This window comes from Camarhynchus parvulus, chromosome 2, assembly GCF_901933205.1.
Source record: "Camarhynchus parvulus chromosome 2, STF_HiC, whole genome shotgun sequence".
In the NCBI taxonomy this organism is placed as follows: domain Eukaryota; kingdom Metazoa; phylum Chordata; class Aves; order Passeriformes; family Thraupidae; genus Camarhynchus; species Camarhynchus parvulus.
This window is the reverse complement of record NC_044572.1, coordinates 86,673,246-86,691,017: the sequence shown is the minus strand read 5'-3', so window position 1 is coordinate 86,691,017 and position 17,772 is coordinate 86,673,246. Positions and strand designations below refer to the sequence as shown.

Below are 17,772 nucleotides of genomic sequence, written 5' to 3'. Positions count from 1 at the left end.
CAGCTTCCTGTTTTCCTTTAAGTTTTTCTGTACTTGAAAGAAAATGTATTGTGTTATGTTATGGACAAGAATAAAATTCTTAACTACTGGTATATAGAGGCAACCTAAAGTCCTTCACAGTCCAAATGTTATCTTTTAGCCCTGCCCTTTGGGAGATGGTGGGAGAATGTTTCCAGATGCTTCAGAAGAGCTGACAATACAAGAGCAGCTGAGAGAACATTTCAAAGATGGAAAAAAGGGATATGAAAAATGTGAAGCTTTGCTTCTCTGAATATATGTAATGAAACTTTGGAGAAAAGGGTTCATTTGGGGGTTTTGACAATAGTAGTTTCAGAGAAGTGAGGATGCTTTGATCTTTGCAAGTTCTTTTAAATTTCAATCATCTTGTGTTCTCAGGATTGTGTTAGTCAAAAAATTTATTCAGACTACCTGGATTTTTAGTTCTGCATAAATCCTATTGTATCGCTTTTTAGGAAGAAAAACTTTTGTTTTTAACAAATAGTTACATTGCAAGGTTGTGGAAGAGCTAGTCTTTGTCATGGTATAATGTAGAAAAGAAACTTTAATTCGTGAAGACTTTTAGATCTAATTGAGATCAAAATGTTGAGTGAGAGAAGAATTAATGTGACTGCTGATCTTCAAAAATATTAATTTGAAAGGTTTTGATCCCCTTCTGTTACAAAAGGACATATGTGGTCTGATCAAAAATTAAAGTGACTCCTTCTGCAGTACTGTAGGTTCTTTGGGAGAAAAAAATAAGGGTTTTAGCTAGGTAGTCACACCTATAGATCCTATATGTCAACTTTAAATGTGCCCAGTAATATGTAACTGCAGGACTGGCAAGTTCAGAATACTCGTAATAATCAGATAACTACCAAACACCCCTAAAACAGATGAGATGTATAAAGAAGGTAAATATCATTTATTTAGTTAAATTTAGTCAAAAGTCATGCATAGTTTTTACAAATAAGTCCTTTTCCCTAAAAATTAAGCACGTATTATTTTAGTTTGGAGAACTATATTTTCCTTGGTGAGTGATTTTTTAATGCTTGTCCTTCAAGGAAGAGTAAATGTCAGCTTTGTTTACTGTGAACATAGACAGAGGAGTAGGATTTTCTCCTCCCATCCTTGTAGCTCCTCTCCTGTCATTGCTCAGGAAAAAAGGAAGCCGTGGAACTGTTAGTCCTATTCAATAATACTGTCTAATCAGCAGTTTAACTGAACATCCATAAATGTTTTTGTGTTTTCTTTCCTCTGCAGAGTCAATACAAATTTGTTTGTGAAGCTATTCTTCGTGTTTACAAAGAAGGATTGGTTCGACCACTGGATTCCAGTTAGCACAGCAGTGAAGGATGATTTTTTTTTTTTTTTGCCTAAAAAACCTGCTCTTTAAGTAAAGCAAGGGCTTGTTTGTGAAAGCAACTAGAATGGACTAGAAGCCCATGAAAAGACAGACGAGCACATTTGAACTGTGGCACTTTAAATTTCTCAAGAAGATTGCTAAATCATGTACAGTATAACAAAGTCACATAGATAAATATATGACAGCAATTGTGTGTAATATGCTTTATTCACATAGACAACCATAAACAATCATGGAAACCTTAACACGCATCTTTTACTGCCTTAAAATACCCTTTACTTTGGAAGTTACAAAGTTCCTTGTGTTTCCTTTGAAATAGCAAAAGGAAAACTCCTATTATTGAAATTATTCATCTTAAGAAGGTATTTAATATATTTGTTTCATATGAAAACTCATTGAAGGTGAATATTTGTAACTTTCTCATTGGGCTACTAAATATCCATGGAACTGTAACCTTGACTAAAAGGCTGACGAAGAGCTTTAAAGGCTAATGCATAACTACTGTACACTGAGCTGGAGAAATTTAGTATTCAGTTACCATAAATCTATTAGTGAGTATGCCAGCTGTTATAATATGCTGCTTAGAAATCACATCTACTGTATGTGATGTGAAAATAATGCTGCAGTTAGGCATTTATGCAGGTGGTACAGTCTACATCTTCTGTTGATCAATTTTAGTTGCAACTTGCTCTTTTGACAGCGACCTACTTCATACAGTTTTAGTTATTGCACCCCTTTTCTTCTGTTTCTGCTGTCCATCTTCTTTATAGTTTTCACTGCTGTTTCTATATGTGTACTGAAAACATTTTAACTTAAAATGAGGTTTAATTCTCTGTCATGTTTGTTTCCATGTGTATTTACGAGTTCTCAGATGTAAATGTGGATTAATGTTGCACACAAGTACTAGACTTTTGACTTACTGTATATGCAAAGTAGTCTAATCCAATACTGGAAGAAAAATTACTACTGAACCCATCAAATATGTTGCTGCTATTTCAAGGTGTGAAGCTTACAAGGGCACAGGTGTTGCTAGTGTTCAGATGGTGATAAAATATTGACTTGCTGCCCTCCAGCAAAGCGCTCTTATCCAGCAAAACATGACTCCCTTTTGCAAGAGTTCTCCAGATTCACTGTGTTTCTTGCTTATACAGAAATGCAGTTAAATTCACCTGAAGATTTACATGGAAAGAAAGAATGAATTTGTACATTGATGAATAATTCACCCTAAGGTACACTGGTCTCTATTTCATTTCAGATGGGAGAATTGGACTTTCTGAACAGTATAACCACGTTTGTATAATGTTAAATTATTTTGTGTGTGCTTTTTGATTAACCTGAGATAGTTATTAATTTTTTAATAGTGTTTAAAAAATATTCTAAGGGACTGTTTAAAACTCTGTTATTTAAAAAATTAGTCCTAAATAGGGTAAAATTTTTATGGGGCATATTAGCCAGATGTTTATATGTATAAAAGAGAAAATGTAGATAATTTTTTCAGAGAGATATATATGCACACACATATTCAGATGTATTTTAGAATTATGGTTTGTATTATAGATATTATCATTTATAGCTCGAGTTTCATTATAGAAACTATTCACAGTTGTACAGTATGCATCTCTCATGTTACTGGAAGACTATGTTTTTTCCCTCAGGAGGTAACTAGAAAGTGCATGTAGGATAAGCTAAATTGCTGACTTGTCTTTTGTAGTCTTGATCCTTTCTCCAAGATTACATTTTTGGCTATAGCTGAAGAGGATGTCTGGTTACTGTTTATTGATCAAAATAATTTTAATTGAGATGTGCAGCGTAGTTGGCGACATGGAAACTTTCTTGGTTTTGTTAGCTTGAATGGTGAATAGGATTGTGCTCATCTTTACATAGTGCATTCCAAATTTCACTTTGACTGGAGTTTTCTGTAATATTTTGGATCATTGTCATCTTGCTTGATTTGGCATAGATTAAAAACCAAAAGACTGGTTCACTCTTATCTTGCTAAATTGCATCAGGTAGCTTAATCAGTCTGTGGCTCCAAATGTAAAATGATAGTGGACATGCACATATTACTTGGGAAGCTTTGTTACATGTGTGCCTGTCTGTTAAAACATCTTTTTTTTTTTTTTTAAGTTTTCCTCTGCCAAGGTCTCAGATTCATCCCTTGCAGTTGACATGATTTGCATTTAATAGTTTGTCAAGAAGTGAAAAAAGACAAGAAAATAAATTGTAAGAAAATATTTTGAGCATCTTAGTGACATCCGTGTCTTTCATGGAAGTACTCATGGTTTCTTTGTGTTCAAGGTTATTCCTATATTCCAATTGCTATTTATGTTTCTTCATGTTTAATATGTACTTACCAAAGCACTGTAAATATATTTCGTGTATAATTCCAGTCTCAAGATACATCGTATAGGCTTGATTTGGGTTAGTATGTGTGCATTTAAAGGATGACTGTCATGTTGTGACAACAAATGCTGCTCTTGTTTTGGTAAACTTGGATGGGTTTGGTAATATCATTGGGGAGCTCTTGGATTTTAATAACTTGTTTTAAATTGCTGGCCACAGAGAGAATGCTCAAAGCTATATAAATAGTAATCTCTATAACTTTTTTGGTTTTTGGTTTGTTTTTTTTTTTAATACCTAGAACGAAATATTAACTACACAAGTATCTTGTATATTGTGTCCATCTTTATTTCAGTCTTGCTGGGTTTTGCACATGTACCTGTAAGATCCATATGGGAGAATTGAAGGGGTTTTGTCTTCTCTCTGTAGTGTGTGATGACTTTGCACTGAATGAAGTACGCCTTAGATCTGATCTTGCAATGAAAGCATAATTATAAAAACATCATACTGACAGCTTTTGTTTTCACAAAAATTAAGAAATCACGAAGATATAGATTGAAATGGTCGGTTTGGGGGGATTTTGGTTGGAGTTAAAACTTGTGAGCACAAAGTTTTAAATTGTCAAGCAGTTGGCAAGTGGTAGAAGATGCTGTGAAGAAAAGATTCTGTATAACCTTCATAAACATTTTACCCTTGATTTTTTCCTGTGCTGGCATGGTCATGAAAATAAGTATTCAAAATGTCTGGTGTGGTGGGGGTGGATGAAGAGGGAGCAATAAACCCTTGACATTTTCATCACTGTGAAATACACTAACATTGATTTCTACGGAATTAAAGAAATTTTAACTTAGTGGCTTTATATTTGATGTGGAAGTAACTAAACTGCCTATTCAACATGTCTTCAGAAATCTCACAGGGAAACACTTCTCATATAAAGGTGAAAGGACAGGTCTTACTATTTGTTAAAAGAAAAACAGTGCCCTAAACCATGAATGCCTTTTGTGTAACCAGATGTACGAAATACAAGTCATTAAAATACAACCAAACCTTGAACAGTGGTGGTGTTTTACACACAAAAAAAAGGAATAAATTGTAATCTAGGGGTTTGCTTTTAATTATCGTGTCTTTTATGTGTTGATACTAAATTGTATGCAGTCAAAATGTACCCACAAATTCAGCAATAAGTCTTCATATACACTCAGTTTTTCAGCTGTTGGTTTTCTTTTTTCTCCTCATATTTCCTACTATGCAGTACTTGGTTAAATATATATCTGTTTTAAAAGAACTCTAGTTCTGAACTATATAATGAACTTTGCATTGGCTTTATAGTGATACTTTTTTGCAAAAAAGCTCTTCCCTGTGGACAGTATTCTCATGTCAGACTAAATGCGTAAATGTTAAAAATAGATGCACATGGTTCATATTCAGTCAATTATAATTTAAACATAGTTATTTCACTGATAATGGCTTTATTTTTCTATCTTGAAATGTAGCATTTAAGTGCAAGTTTATTTAATTCTTTCAGCCTTTCCAGAAAACATGTGCTGGGAAATGTTTGTATTTTGATTAGTAACCTGCAACCAGTCTACTTGGTTAAAAGCATTTATTAATTGAAGCTATATAGAAGGTAAAGTTTTCATTAGATATTTTGTTCAAAGGCCAAGTGAATGATTAATTCATTATATAAAACAATGTTTTGATTATATGGGTTTCTTACATTTAAGTTCTGACACTGATAGTGCTCAGCCATCTCAAATGGCTGTCTGTTTTAATTGTAGTTTACATTAACAGTTTAAATATACCAATCTAATGCAATATGATTGAGTTTTAGAGTACTTAACACTGCTTCAAACAGTAGCATCTGCAATCACTGAAGCCTGTCATTCTAAAGAAAAAGGAAGTTTCTCTGGATCAAAAGAAGAAGTAACACATAATATCAATGGATTTAACCATTTTTCAGCTCAGACTACTGTGCTACATTGCTACTCAATGCCACTGTGACAGTAGCATTCTTACCACTCACATAAAGAGCAAATGTTGAGAATCAGTAATATTATGGGAAAAAGCAAATTGTATGGACTGTAAGAGACCAGGAAATATTGCTGTCCTTTTTTTTCCTTGTTTTTAAAGACAAATTCATCTCAAGAGGGGACATTTGCTTGCAGACTACTTGACTAAGACTTGTCTTAGTTTGTGCTTTATTTTGGGTTTAGATGCAGGTTAAACTTTAATAAAGTTTTTTTTTTTAATAGTAAAGTGTTTATTTTAATAGACATTAGTGAAACACTTCCGTTTACTGTTAACTGTGTAACTTCTGTTTACTTGACTTACGTGATTTTGTTTCTTGAAATGTCATTGTTCTGCCTTATAAAATCACTTTGAGGTTTCCTCCAAGTGTGAAACTGGCTTTGTCTCAGACAGGCAAAGTTACTATTGCTTTAGAAAGGATGTTTTTCTTTCACCTGCTGAAGGGCCAGCATGGTGTTCAGACCAGTCTCAAACTGATCTCTTTTCTGAACAGTGCTACTAGCAGTGGTAGAAATCATAAAGATTTATGGAAAAGCGTGCAAAAAATGTTTTCCTCGGGGCAGATAAGACTGAGTTTAACTTAAATATACAAAGAAAAAAAGCCAAACATTGTGAACATGAAAATGCTTTTAACAGATAGAGGTGGAAAAAATATTATTTTTTTACTCATTTTCCTTTAAAACACTTCTGTGTTTTAAACACATCATTTCTCTTGGAACAATTTCTTTAGTAAAGAGCCATGCTGTTGGCCATGGGATTTAATTTTTGTCAAATCCACCTAGAAAATAATTTTAAGTGGAACATTTTCCTCATCTACTGGTTTGTGCACTTCAGTAACATTAAAAAGAAACCTCTTAAATATTTTCCTCTTAGAAAATATATTGTCTGTTTTCATTTGATGTCATTTCCTGAGACATAAATGAAACCTGCGTTTGGCTGGGTTGCCCTGCTGTCGAGGTTGAGGTTGCCTGCAACCCTGTTGAGGTTACCGTGCATGCTTAAGAGGAAGATGATGCTTTGTTAGGGCTATTAAACCCCTCATCTAGCATCAGTTACCAACTTAAGCCAGAGTAGCATCATATTTCTATCAGCCTTTTGCAGTATAAACATTTTGTAAATAGTCCTTGGAGCTTGCTTGCCCAAGCATCAGGAAATAGTCTTGCACCAAGCCAGAATTTATAGTTTGAAAAAAAAAAAAAAGTTAAAATCTTAAAGTAAGGAGTGACTATTTATGAAATTCTGTACAAAACATACATTTTAAAAGGAAAAAAATAGTTTTTTCTTACAAGATGCAAAGGTTAGCTGCTAGAAATACCTTCTTAGCTGTGGGGGCAGCTTACTTAGTCATAATTGGCTCTCAGCTAGTGTGCAGTATGGCCCCTAAAGCACAGAAAGTGCATCATCAGCCCAAATGCCTCATTATTTGTCAACTTTCTTGTACATGGTTGGTTGCAATCCTGATTGGAAGGAAGTAAGGAAAAAAGTCTGCCTTCCTTTGGGAAAGAGAAATAGTAAATGCACACTAAATCCACAGCCTATATTGATCTTAGTGTTAGATAATACAATTGTACTTGTATTATCTAACCTCAGCAGTCTAGTTCAAAGTGAGATTAGGTATATCTGTATGGGTTTGCAAAGATGTTGAAGCACTTCATTCCAAAAAACCAAAAAGCTCAGCCCAGCAGTCTTAATTGCAGTGGGCTTAATTTGCTTCAGTTAAGCTGCACTTGGGTTAGTCCTGATCAGTGCCCTTCTAATTCAGAGCTTTGCATACATGATTGAAAACTTGGGGTTTAGCAGGAACTGAATTACTGTCTGTAGAAATTAGAGAGGAATTAGTGTATGTGCTCAAATGTAAATCTATTTCTAATGCCAGTTTTGGAAAATAAATGAAGAGTATCAGTGCTTACATTCCAGTAACCTATGCAGTGAACACTAAATATAATTTATTTAGGTTTTCACACTTCACTGTGTAACCTTAATAGAGAAATTATTAAAGGTACATAACAGGGACAGTCCTATTAAAGCTTTAAAAATCTGCCTGCCATTCATTCTCACAAATAATGTAATGGTTAAAACTGATTACAACTGATATGGAAATGTGTTTATAGGACTGGGATAAATTGCATAACAGTTGGGAAAGCTGAAGTTGTTTGGGGTTTTTTGCAAGTTTTGAAGAAAATTTCAGTATTCTAGTCACTAAGCTTGTATTTTCATAAAAGTTCAGTTAGCATTTTTGTCAGAGAGTTTTGTTTGCAAAATCTTGGAAGAGAATATCCATTTAGGGACTCTAGCTGGAGGTTTTTAAGTGTTTTTTCTTTTTCCTGTAGCACTCTATAGTTTCTTCTAAGATCTTAGGTGCCAGTGCATTAAAGGAATAAAAGAATGTATTTGATGTATTTGGAAGGTAAGGAAAGAGATTATTTTGTACCCTATGCTGTACTTTTCTTTTAAATCATTTGAAATGTAAATTGATGTTGATATTACAAAGTTTAATTTATTGTTTAAAAGTGTAGACGCCTCTTGAATGTATAATTTTTCTTTTTTATTTTTACAGGAATAAAGGGTTGTTTAATGTTTTCAGTAGAGCTTTCTTGGGGTTTGGAACTGTTTTGAACAAAAACATAGCCACCATTTTATGCGTATTGGTTATATGGCTAATGGTCAAATAAACCATTTTTGGCTGTATGGTTTTACTGTGGCTTATTCAAAAAGCAAATATGAATTACATTTAAAAGTTATTGGCCTTTTTGATAGGAAAGGAATAATCTAAAAAATCACACATGGATCCAGCTTGAATTTCATCTAAGCAATCAAGCGTGTATGGGAAGTGTCTGGTCTATATACCACAGTAAAAAAAAGAAAACAAGCAAGTCACAAATTCTAAGGAATATTTCACTTGCAAAAAGTTCTATGAAAGAGGATTGTCTAAATTAATTAGGTGAATAAACCTTTTCAGTCATGCCATGCAAGGCCACATAACCATTTGAGTGTAGATTTTCTTTTTTGCTCAAGTGCGGATTTTCCTTTTTGCTCTTATGTATGAAATCTCCAGGCTGTCCTTCCTTTTGGGATTTCACCAGCATGCCTGAGTAATCTTCTACACCGTCTGTTGCCCCATGGTGGTGATCACGTTTTCACAACAAATCAGAGCCCACTGATGCTGTTCTTGAATTATTTCTGTTTACATGCATATTGAGATGCAAGTTCATACATTTCAAAATAGAGAACACATTGAATGAAACACTAACAGATGGATAGAGCATTGACCTGAAAATATGTTTGAGATTTTGTTAAGAACTGGAATGTTTGTTAGCCAGCACGTTTTGCTGTTTACAAGGTGTGGCTCTGCCTACTGATTAGTCTTTTCAAGCTTGAGGCCAATAAAACTTCATGATGAAGTCATGAATTCAATAAAATCTCAGTGAAAGGGAGCACAAAGCCAAAACCACCTGTCTGGACGGCTCAGACACAGGATATGTGTGAACATTGGAATCTCTTACAGGTACGTAGAGAGCTATCCAAGCTGAAGGTTTTGCTGGAAATCCAAACGAAGCCATTTATGGAAAGATGCACTGCTATCTTCACAGCTTGATAGCAAGATGGGTGCAAGAAAAGCCTTTTGGAGGAGATAAGGCAGAAGTAAACTCCAAGCTTGTAGCTGTACCATGGCTGATTGCTAGAGGGGAGAAGAGGGCTTTAACTTGCTGAGTGTGACACATGATTTTTGGACATGAAGGTGTTCCATTCCTCCATACAAGGTAATCCTTTAAAATCCTTATGGTACTGGCTACCCCTTATGGTACTGGCTACCAGAGGAGTGAGGTGCTCCACCAGGGAGCTGGGAATGTGGAAGGAGTGCCTTTATGTAACACAAAAGACTCCTAACAAGCAGTCATAGGCAAGATAGCCTCCCTTTTAACAGTCTTGCTTGAATTTGTTACAATTGGGAATATAAATGTCAAGTGGCATTCCGCTGTATATATGTTATTTTCATGTCTAGCTTTTTCATGCCTTAGTTCAGTGATATAAGCATTTTCAAGCAGTGAATCAATTTAGCTTATCTTCCTTTTAGTACTCAAAGTAAAATATTTTAACTAATATAATAAAAATTGTTAACATCTGGTTTCATGTCCATTTGGGATTAAGTTTCTTTTTTTTTTTTGGCAGTCCTAGTACAATGTAATTAAACTGGGTTTCATCATGTACTAAAAACTAAATATGCAAAGGTGGCATGTGCAAAAGCCAATCTGCTAAGAAAACTTGTTTCTTCATTTTGAGTGGCAAAATTAAGAGTTCACAATTTTTTAAAATGAACCCTATGAGACTAACTCATTGGGGAGAGTCATCTGGGGAGACTGGGGATATTGCTGGTGGTCTCTGGGTTCAGAGCCAGTTCAGATTCCTAGGTCCATCTTCAGGAATAAGGGGAACCAATATTCTGCTGGAGCATGATAAAAGGTCAGACCCCTCTGTACGCTCCTGTGCCCTTGAGTGGCCTGACACTGCTCAAAGAACTCAAAGCTCAAAGAACTGCAACACTATTTTTAAGCAAAGGTGTTCTGATGTACTTCTGTTTCATTGTATGTAGCACCCACTCACAAGAGATGCAGCATCATTTATAATAGGAGCCTTTTCGTTCATCTGTGCATCAGCTGCAGTTTAAAAAATTAGTTAATTGGCACTGATAGAAAAAGGTTTCCTCAGCACTAGCTGTCTCTCAAGCCCAAGGGTTAATTGCTTAAGAACGGTCAGGTTGCACTGGCACAAATGATGGTGTGAGCTGGGGTGTCAGGTGGTAATAACAGGATGGAAAGGTGTGTGAAAACCCTCACTGTATACTTTGATGTAGCCCAGAGTGCTGTGGGAATAGGAATGCTAATTGCTAATGGGTTTGTTCCTGGTTAAGTGTAATTTTGGCCTTCAGAGCTTTCTGTGTCAGTACAAATGCCCTGTTCTTTTAGACCTGATAAATTCTCATTTAAATACTGGATGTTACTCCTTACTAAGTGGTTTGTCCTTTTTGAGCATGAGAGTCCTCAGCTCTGATCTGGGTAACTCTGCTCATGCATGTTCATACAAACATCATGGAAATGTAGTGTAGCTCTTTAGCTTTGCATTCAATTATACAGATTCTAAGTTAGCATAAGGTTGCTGCGTTCAAATGGGGCCAATTTGCTTATGTATAACACTGAGCTTAAAAGGATGCAGTGACTCCAGCATTCAGGTAACCGTGCCAAAAACTGAAATACATTTTGCCTACAAAGTTACTTGTTGCTGCCTCTTAGCTGGTTGTGGTTTTTTTTCTTTTAGAAGAGTCAGGCTTAATTATTTTCATCTGTCCTGCTGGGTTGATTTTTCATTTGTTTTGTGATGTTTTTCATGTTTTGTTCTGGTTTGGGTTTTTTTCTGTTTTGTTTTGGGCTTTTTTTTTAGTCTTAGAAACACTATTACAAGAAAACCTTCCCACTTTGTACTGCTGGGGACACTTGCATTTTGAATAGAGGATGTTGCTTTGTCCTCCATAAGAACAGCTCTCAGTACTGTGATATTCCATCTCTGCTACCTCAGTAACTTTCCCTGCTCTATCAAATGAGATGTCAGTGCACGAGCAAATGCTGTCTTGGGCCCCCAGCTGGGAAAGTGCCACCTCTGTAGGAGCTCTTTCTTATACAGTATTCCCCTACGTGGGTAAGAAAAGCAGGAACTGAGGAGAAGTAGAGCTTCCAGCTGAAGGAAAGTTAGGACTGAACATAGCCTAGATGCTATGCAGGATACAGGAAACCTAGAGAACCCAAGAGTTATTAGACCTACTGAAGACTGGAGGATAGCCATCTACGAGGAGCTTGCTATGCTTCTTCCTCCTCCCCATTCCCCTTGGATTTTTACTAAGGGAAACAGGCTGTCCATCTTCAATCCCTGTGGCAGGAGGTGCCACAGCCAGTCTGAGCTCCCTTTCAAAGTCATCTGTTCTCTCATGGCCTGATGCTGGTTTTTTCCTGTGGCCTAGGTTATTCAACTTCACCCTCTATGGCAGCAACTGCTCAGAGCTGGCCTGACTTACAACTCCTCAGCTGTGTAACTGAGAAGCTCCATCTTGGCAAGTGCTCTTACAGGAGTCCTAAAGATTTGTCTAAATTGCATTACTTTCAAATATTATCTCTTTATCAAGACAGGATAGGAAGGGGGTGGAGAGAGAGATAGATAGATGTGTATGTGAGCACATGTATAGAAAGAGAAAACAGAGCATTTAAGTGAATAACAAAAGTAGCTCCAAAAATGGGCAGAGAATGCATATATTCAGTTTGACATCTCAGCCATGAACAGTATTAAAAAGGGTCAGTCTAAAATGAAGCTGACCATACAGGTGATATAAATAATATGTATAAATAAGGAGTGGGTTTTTTCTAGCGTGCTACAGTAGTTTTTGTATTGAAGTAAAAACTTGATTCAAACTATTGAAAAAAAATCTGTATATAAGCTGGTTTTATTATTTATATGCATAGGATTTTGCTTTTGTAGAGTGCTGTAATACATGCATAATTTATTACTTCAAGTGACACTGAATCTTGCTTGCTTTATTGCCATCTGCATAAATTGTTTGCTCTTCTGTCATAACAAGGTTATGTAGATTGAGGATTATTTTAAGGGTAATGACTTAGGAAAGTGATTTCCTGGTATTTCAGGGAGTAATATGGCAGAGAACAGGGAAAATAAAATACTTTATGCAATGATTACATTCAGTGTATATTCAAGCACTGGTTTACATATCATGCCTTTTGCTCTAATCAAGCCAATTATTATTCAAGTTTGTAATCTGATGCAGTTAGGGTGCTTGATGCTGAGCACATAACTATCAAATGCAATCCCACTTCCAATAAGCTTTTAGGTTGGTGCAGAGGAGGGACAGAACAGTTTATTCATTCACAGTCAACCAAGCCATGGTATATAAGGAAACAGAGGTGTGACACAAAGGTTAAATATAGGAGAAAATAACTTCTTTAATAACTGCTCAATTACAGAAATTAGGCAGATATAACTTCAGTAGATATTTGAAGAGCAGAAGTTTAGCTGTGTGAACTGATGGAATTACCAAAGCATCCAAGTGCAAAGGGAATGATACTGCATGGAACCTGGATTATCCAAGTATAGCAAGCAAGAGAGCATAAAGTCATAGAAACTGGAAGTACAGCACTGGCAACGTACCTTGAGAGGAAGCCCTCGGTGCTTTCTGTACAGAGCCTTTCTGCAAAGATAATTGAAACCCTGGGCACACCTTGTTCTCACTGTGTTCCTGTTGCTTCACAGAAATTGCTCCTTCATGGAATTGTGCTAATTGTTTAAAATGCTTACAGAAAAAGGTCTTGGTAGATTTCATGCATTCCTTGTTGGGGACAGTGAGAGGATATAGCTAGAACTGAAGTTCAGCAGAAGAGGATGCATTTTTTTATAGCTCCCCACAGAGGACGGTACTTTGCCAAGCAAAGTTTGTTTTACAGTCCTGTGAGATGTAGTAATTTGTATTTCCCCCAAGGTTAGGTGCAGAATCTCATGGCCACAGAGCAAAGCTATTGGATGAGGGAAGAGAATTTGAGGGTCAAGTTGTAGTCCTCTGCCCATGCCAGGGCTGATGCCAGAATTCCCAGGCTGACTACCAGAATGATTTACTCATATTCCATGGGATGCCCTACCCATGGAGCACAGTACTAGAAGATTTCACACTAAAAATTATTGGATTGCTGGCAGTGGCTGGTGGCAAGGAAGCAATAGGTTTGGATGGCTACATCAGTACTAGGCAGTTTACAAGATGGTGAAACATTTGGTTATCCCAGGATGAATTTTGCTACCCTACTCGAGTGTGGCCAACTCGCTATCCTCTCAAAAAGAAGGATTCATTGCAGAGCTGCACTCTGCTCCCCCTCTAGCAGTGATTGTCCCTTCCTTATCCTAGTTTGCTCTCCTCCGCCACTCACAACACATGTGCCTCCCCTGCACATGCAGCATGCACTGCTAAATTCTGGTCATGCTGAGTGGGTAGAAGTGGGTGAGTTGCTGTTGTGCTGGAACAGATGGTGTCTGCAATGCAGCCACTAGTTATGTTCATGTGTTGTAGGAGGTTGCTAAAGGAAAAGGGGAAAATTTAGAGTTTTTGTTGAAAAGGTTGGTTACTTTTCTCTTAATTATATGGATTGAAACAATTGGAAAGTTGAGGTTAGTTTGCTGGGTTTTTTCAGTTGCCAGTGGTTTGATTTATTTAGATGATGTGTATTGAGCCAAGGTAACCCAAGGAGGAGAGAAATCTAACCAATGATTTTTTATGTCTTGATAGGTAAAATTTTTGAACCACAGTCCACAACTTCCAGGTGTTCCCATCTTCTTCTGTTATGTCCCCATCACTTACTGAAAGCAAGATCCCTACTCAGGTCAGCTGCCCCTTGTACCATGCCTGCCCAGCCTGGAACCATGGCCTGGAAGCTGCCCATGTTCCCTCACAAGGAAAAACCTCCAGCCACCCACTAGGTTTCCCCTGTGGGTCCCTGAAATCTCTCAGTCTCATGTCTCTCAGCAGAACTTCCCCATGCCTACATGTCCATCCACAGGCAGCTGCAGCACTGAGAATCTCTTCACCACCTTCTGCCCCCAGGGCTGGCAGCTTGTGCCCCTGCCCTCAGAGACCCCCCCACTCCATGTGGGGTGATAATTCACATATGTTGTATGGTTTTCACATCTTATTTTTTCTTGCTGAGTGGTGTAAGGTAATTATCAGCCAGTTTCATGTCTTAGATCTCTGCCTGCACCTCCCCACACTCAGCTGTGTGTGGATGGAGGCTGACAACTCTGCCTTTATGAAACCTTTCCTTGCTCAACCCCATGACTAATGCACATAATTATTTTTAAAACAGCTCTGGATGCCACTGCAGTACACTTTCATGTGCATACAGAAATGTGTATTTACATTCATCTGGCGTTTGTGAACCCAGATTTCCCTGTAAGCCTTATTCCTACTGTGCTGCTTTAAGAAATACTTTGCAGCACCTGTGTCATGGTGGGGAGCCAGTGTGAGTGATCTGGATAGCCAGAGATACAAAGCAGTGACTGTAATATATACAAATGAAGAGAAACATTTAAAGAGATCTAATTTCATGGCACATTATTAAGCTCCTGTATTACCAAAGTCCCCTGAGGTTCCTCTGTTTCACTCAGTGACCAATTATTTCTCCTTTCTGAACCTAGCTGGATGTGGGGGAAAAAAACCCAGCTCAAACCCAAAACAATGGAGAGGGGATCACAAAAAATCTCCAAATTATGCCCACAAGCCCCTCTCAGATTTTATATTCTGGTATGGCAATGTGTTAAAAACTAGATTGATTTGATGCGGGTTTTATTAATGAGTTGGAGATGTTTGTTGCTTGTAACATGTTTGCTTACTGCAGGTTCACATATAATTAGATCATTTGTTCCAGTGCCTTTCTAGGAGTTGCAATTGAAACCACTTGCTCTGTTATCACTGGACATTGAAGTAATTTTTTTAAGGACCATTTTGCTCTTCTGTTTCCCATTACCGAGTCCATTTTTTCTCCAAGTGCTCAACAAAAATCTCTGGTCATTCTGACATGTTCTCCCATAGGGAGATGAGCAATCTGGGTACATTTCCTCAGGTCTAATCAGTTAAATAAGCTTTCAGGCATTTTCTACCTTACCAGAGTACTCTATGGCTTGTTCTCTTCTGGTATCATCTTGGCTCTTTTACTCTTTTCCTGGGTGTTACTCTTCTGCCCATCTACTCCTAGCTCTGTTAAAGTAGAATGCTCCATTCCTCAGGTCTCCCTTCCCACTGAGTAGTGATCTATCTCTATTTTCTTGCTAATGTATTAATTTTCATACTTTCCTGGTGATATTGCTGTTCTCTGGGCCTGTTCTGTGTCTTTGGCCTTTGATTTTACCCTTATAAATCCACGCTCTTCTGTCATGCTTCTCCTGAATAGCTTCCCCTATGTCCTATTTTTCTATTCTTCCCAAGTCTCAGGCTGTTTCATAGCTCCCAGCAGAGCCAAGTTGCTCTCCTGCTATGCTTCCTCCGCACTGGCAGAGCCTGTGTGTGTGTGTGTGCTTTCAATACTATTTCTTCAGAGAGCTACCCATCCTCCAAACCTCCCTCTTCCCTTTAACTTTGCAGAAAATAATTCCCATCATATCCCAAGAAGCTCTTGAATCTCTTGCCTGTTTCATTGCTTTGTGTTGGGAAGGGTGAAGGCTACCAAAGTCTTCAGCTAATGACTTAATGTTTCTTTTTTAAAAGAAAATAAATTGAAATTCTATACCTAATAGAGCTGCTTGTAAGATGACCTGTAGCAGACCTCTTGTATATCCCAGGCTGCTTCTTTCATTTTTCTTACTAAGTAGAGACTTCTAGGTTTATCCTGTGTCCTGTCAGACTAAAAATATTATATTTTTTTAAATTAATCATTGACATACCAGACTAATTATTTTACTGTTGCTTGCCCTTGCTATGAGCTTATTCCATAATAGTCCATCCACAGGTGTCACCTATCAAGCTTTTGGCATTCCAATTGCTTTGAAATCAATGGATTTAACTCCTGTGCTACTGGTCTGTTTGCTTTTTAAAAGGAAGCGTTCCTTGGAGTGTTTTTATTTTTAAAATAAATTAAACTAGTAAGTAGTAGTAGTAAGTTAGTAGGTTTTGCTAAAAAATGAATCATTTTTGTTGAAAAGTAATCCTAGGAAAGCTGTTGGCTTTCTGTGCAGTCTCAGTGCACACAGGCTATGGAGCACAGAGGGAGCCTGATGCAAAGGATGGGAGGAGCCCCTGGGTGTGGCAGTGAGGCAGGGAAAGCGTTCTTGTGTCAGGGCAAGAGGACAATTTTGGGAAAGAAGGTTCAGGACACCCTCCCTGAATAAGCCTAACCTCTGTTCATATTTAACAAAAGAAGTCCAGCTTTAGCTCAGTGCAGGCTCGTCAGGGGCTCCCTTGCTCCTCAGACCACATGTGCTGCTGCTGCTCACTGAGGATAGAGGAGGGAGCCCAGCAGTGGCTGATGTGAGCACGGGCAATGCAGCTGGCGCAGAAGCCTGAGGGAGCTGCTGTGTCTGGTCTGGATTATTCCACAGCATCTATCTTATCAGGCTGCCCATCAGGGCTGATAAGCAAATAAAGTGGTTCTGCATTTTTGTTATTTAACCTCCTCTGTTTAGCAGCAGCTAAGCATAAATTCCCAAAAGGTTTCAGAAGAAGGTTATTGTGAATTAATGGGGCTGTTTTCTTTTGCTTTGCAGCCCACAGCATTGATTAGCTCAAGCAAAATATGTCATTGTGACATTTTATCCTCTTCCTTGAAAATGGATCAAGACAATTAGGAGGCTGGAGGAGCAGGTTACCCCAGTGCATCCTGCCTCACCAGGGGCTCCTACAAAATCTCTTGGCACTTCAGGACTGCTTGGATTTTCTATGTGGTTTGTAGTTGGGGTTTTTTGCACATCAGTTTACTATTCATAGTGAATCCAAGAACAATAGAGATGGATTTCTGTAGTCCCCATGCCTCACTTTCAAGGGAACAATGGGATGATGCATGCAGTGATTGTTTAATGCTCCCATGCATCTTTTCCTTCAACTGTGATGAAGCCATGAGCTGAGCAGCAGCTCTGTGCACTAAAACCCACTTGCCGTCCAATCCACCTGGCCTGTCTGCCATCAATTCCTGATGGATAAAACAGGAAGACTGCTTGCTTTTTTCAAAGTGCAAGGTGGTATTCTGAAAGCTGACCCAAATGATTTCCATCGACATTTCTGTTGGATAAATTGGGCTTTCACAGTTATTGTGGAATCTGCTAGCTATTCACAGGAGTAAAGAACTTCTCACCATGAGAAAGAATACTTCCAATAAAAATAATGATTTTTAGTTAATCCAGATATCATAATGCTTCCTGAATTATATTTTAGCTTTTACCAGGCAGGCTCTCTTTCCTAACATTGCCCACGGAGAGCAGCAGTCTTCCTCCTACCTTATACCCAGTGAGGAATA

The 17,772-nt window shown here is 37.7% G+C and overlaps 1 protein-coding gene across 2 annotated transcripts in view; it reads left to right on the top strand.

Annotated features, from left to right (window-relative positions):
- The window catches only part of PTPN3 (protein tyrosine phosphatase non-receptor type 3), a 159,326-nt gene extending 154,432 nt beyond the window's left edge, over positions 1 to 4,894 (top strand). For both annotated transcript variants that reach the window (XM_030969746.1, XM_030969733.1), the window contains exon 27: positions 1,261 to 4,894. In XM_030969746.1, coding sequence (XP_030825606.1) covers positions 1,261 to 1,338 — 78 coding nt within the window. In that variant the 3' untranslated portion in view covers positions 1,339 to 4,894. The remainder of the gene's footprint in view (positions 1 to 1,260) is intronic.
- Positions 4,895 to 17,772: the final 12,878 nt, after the last annotated feature.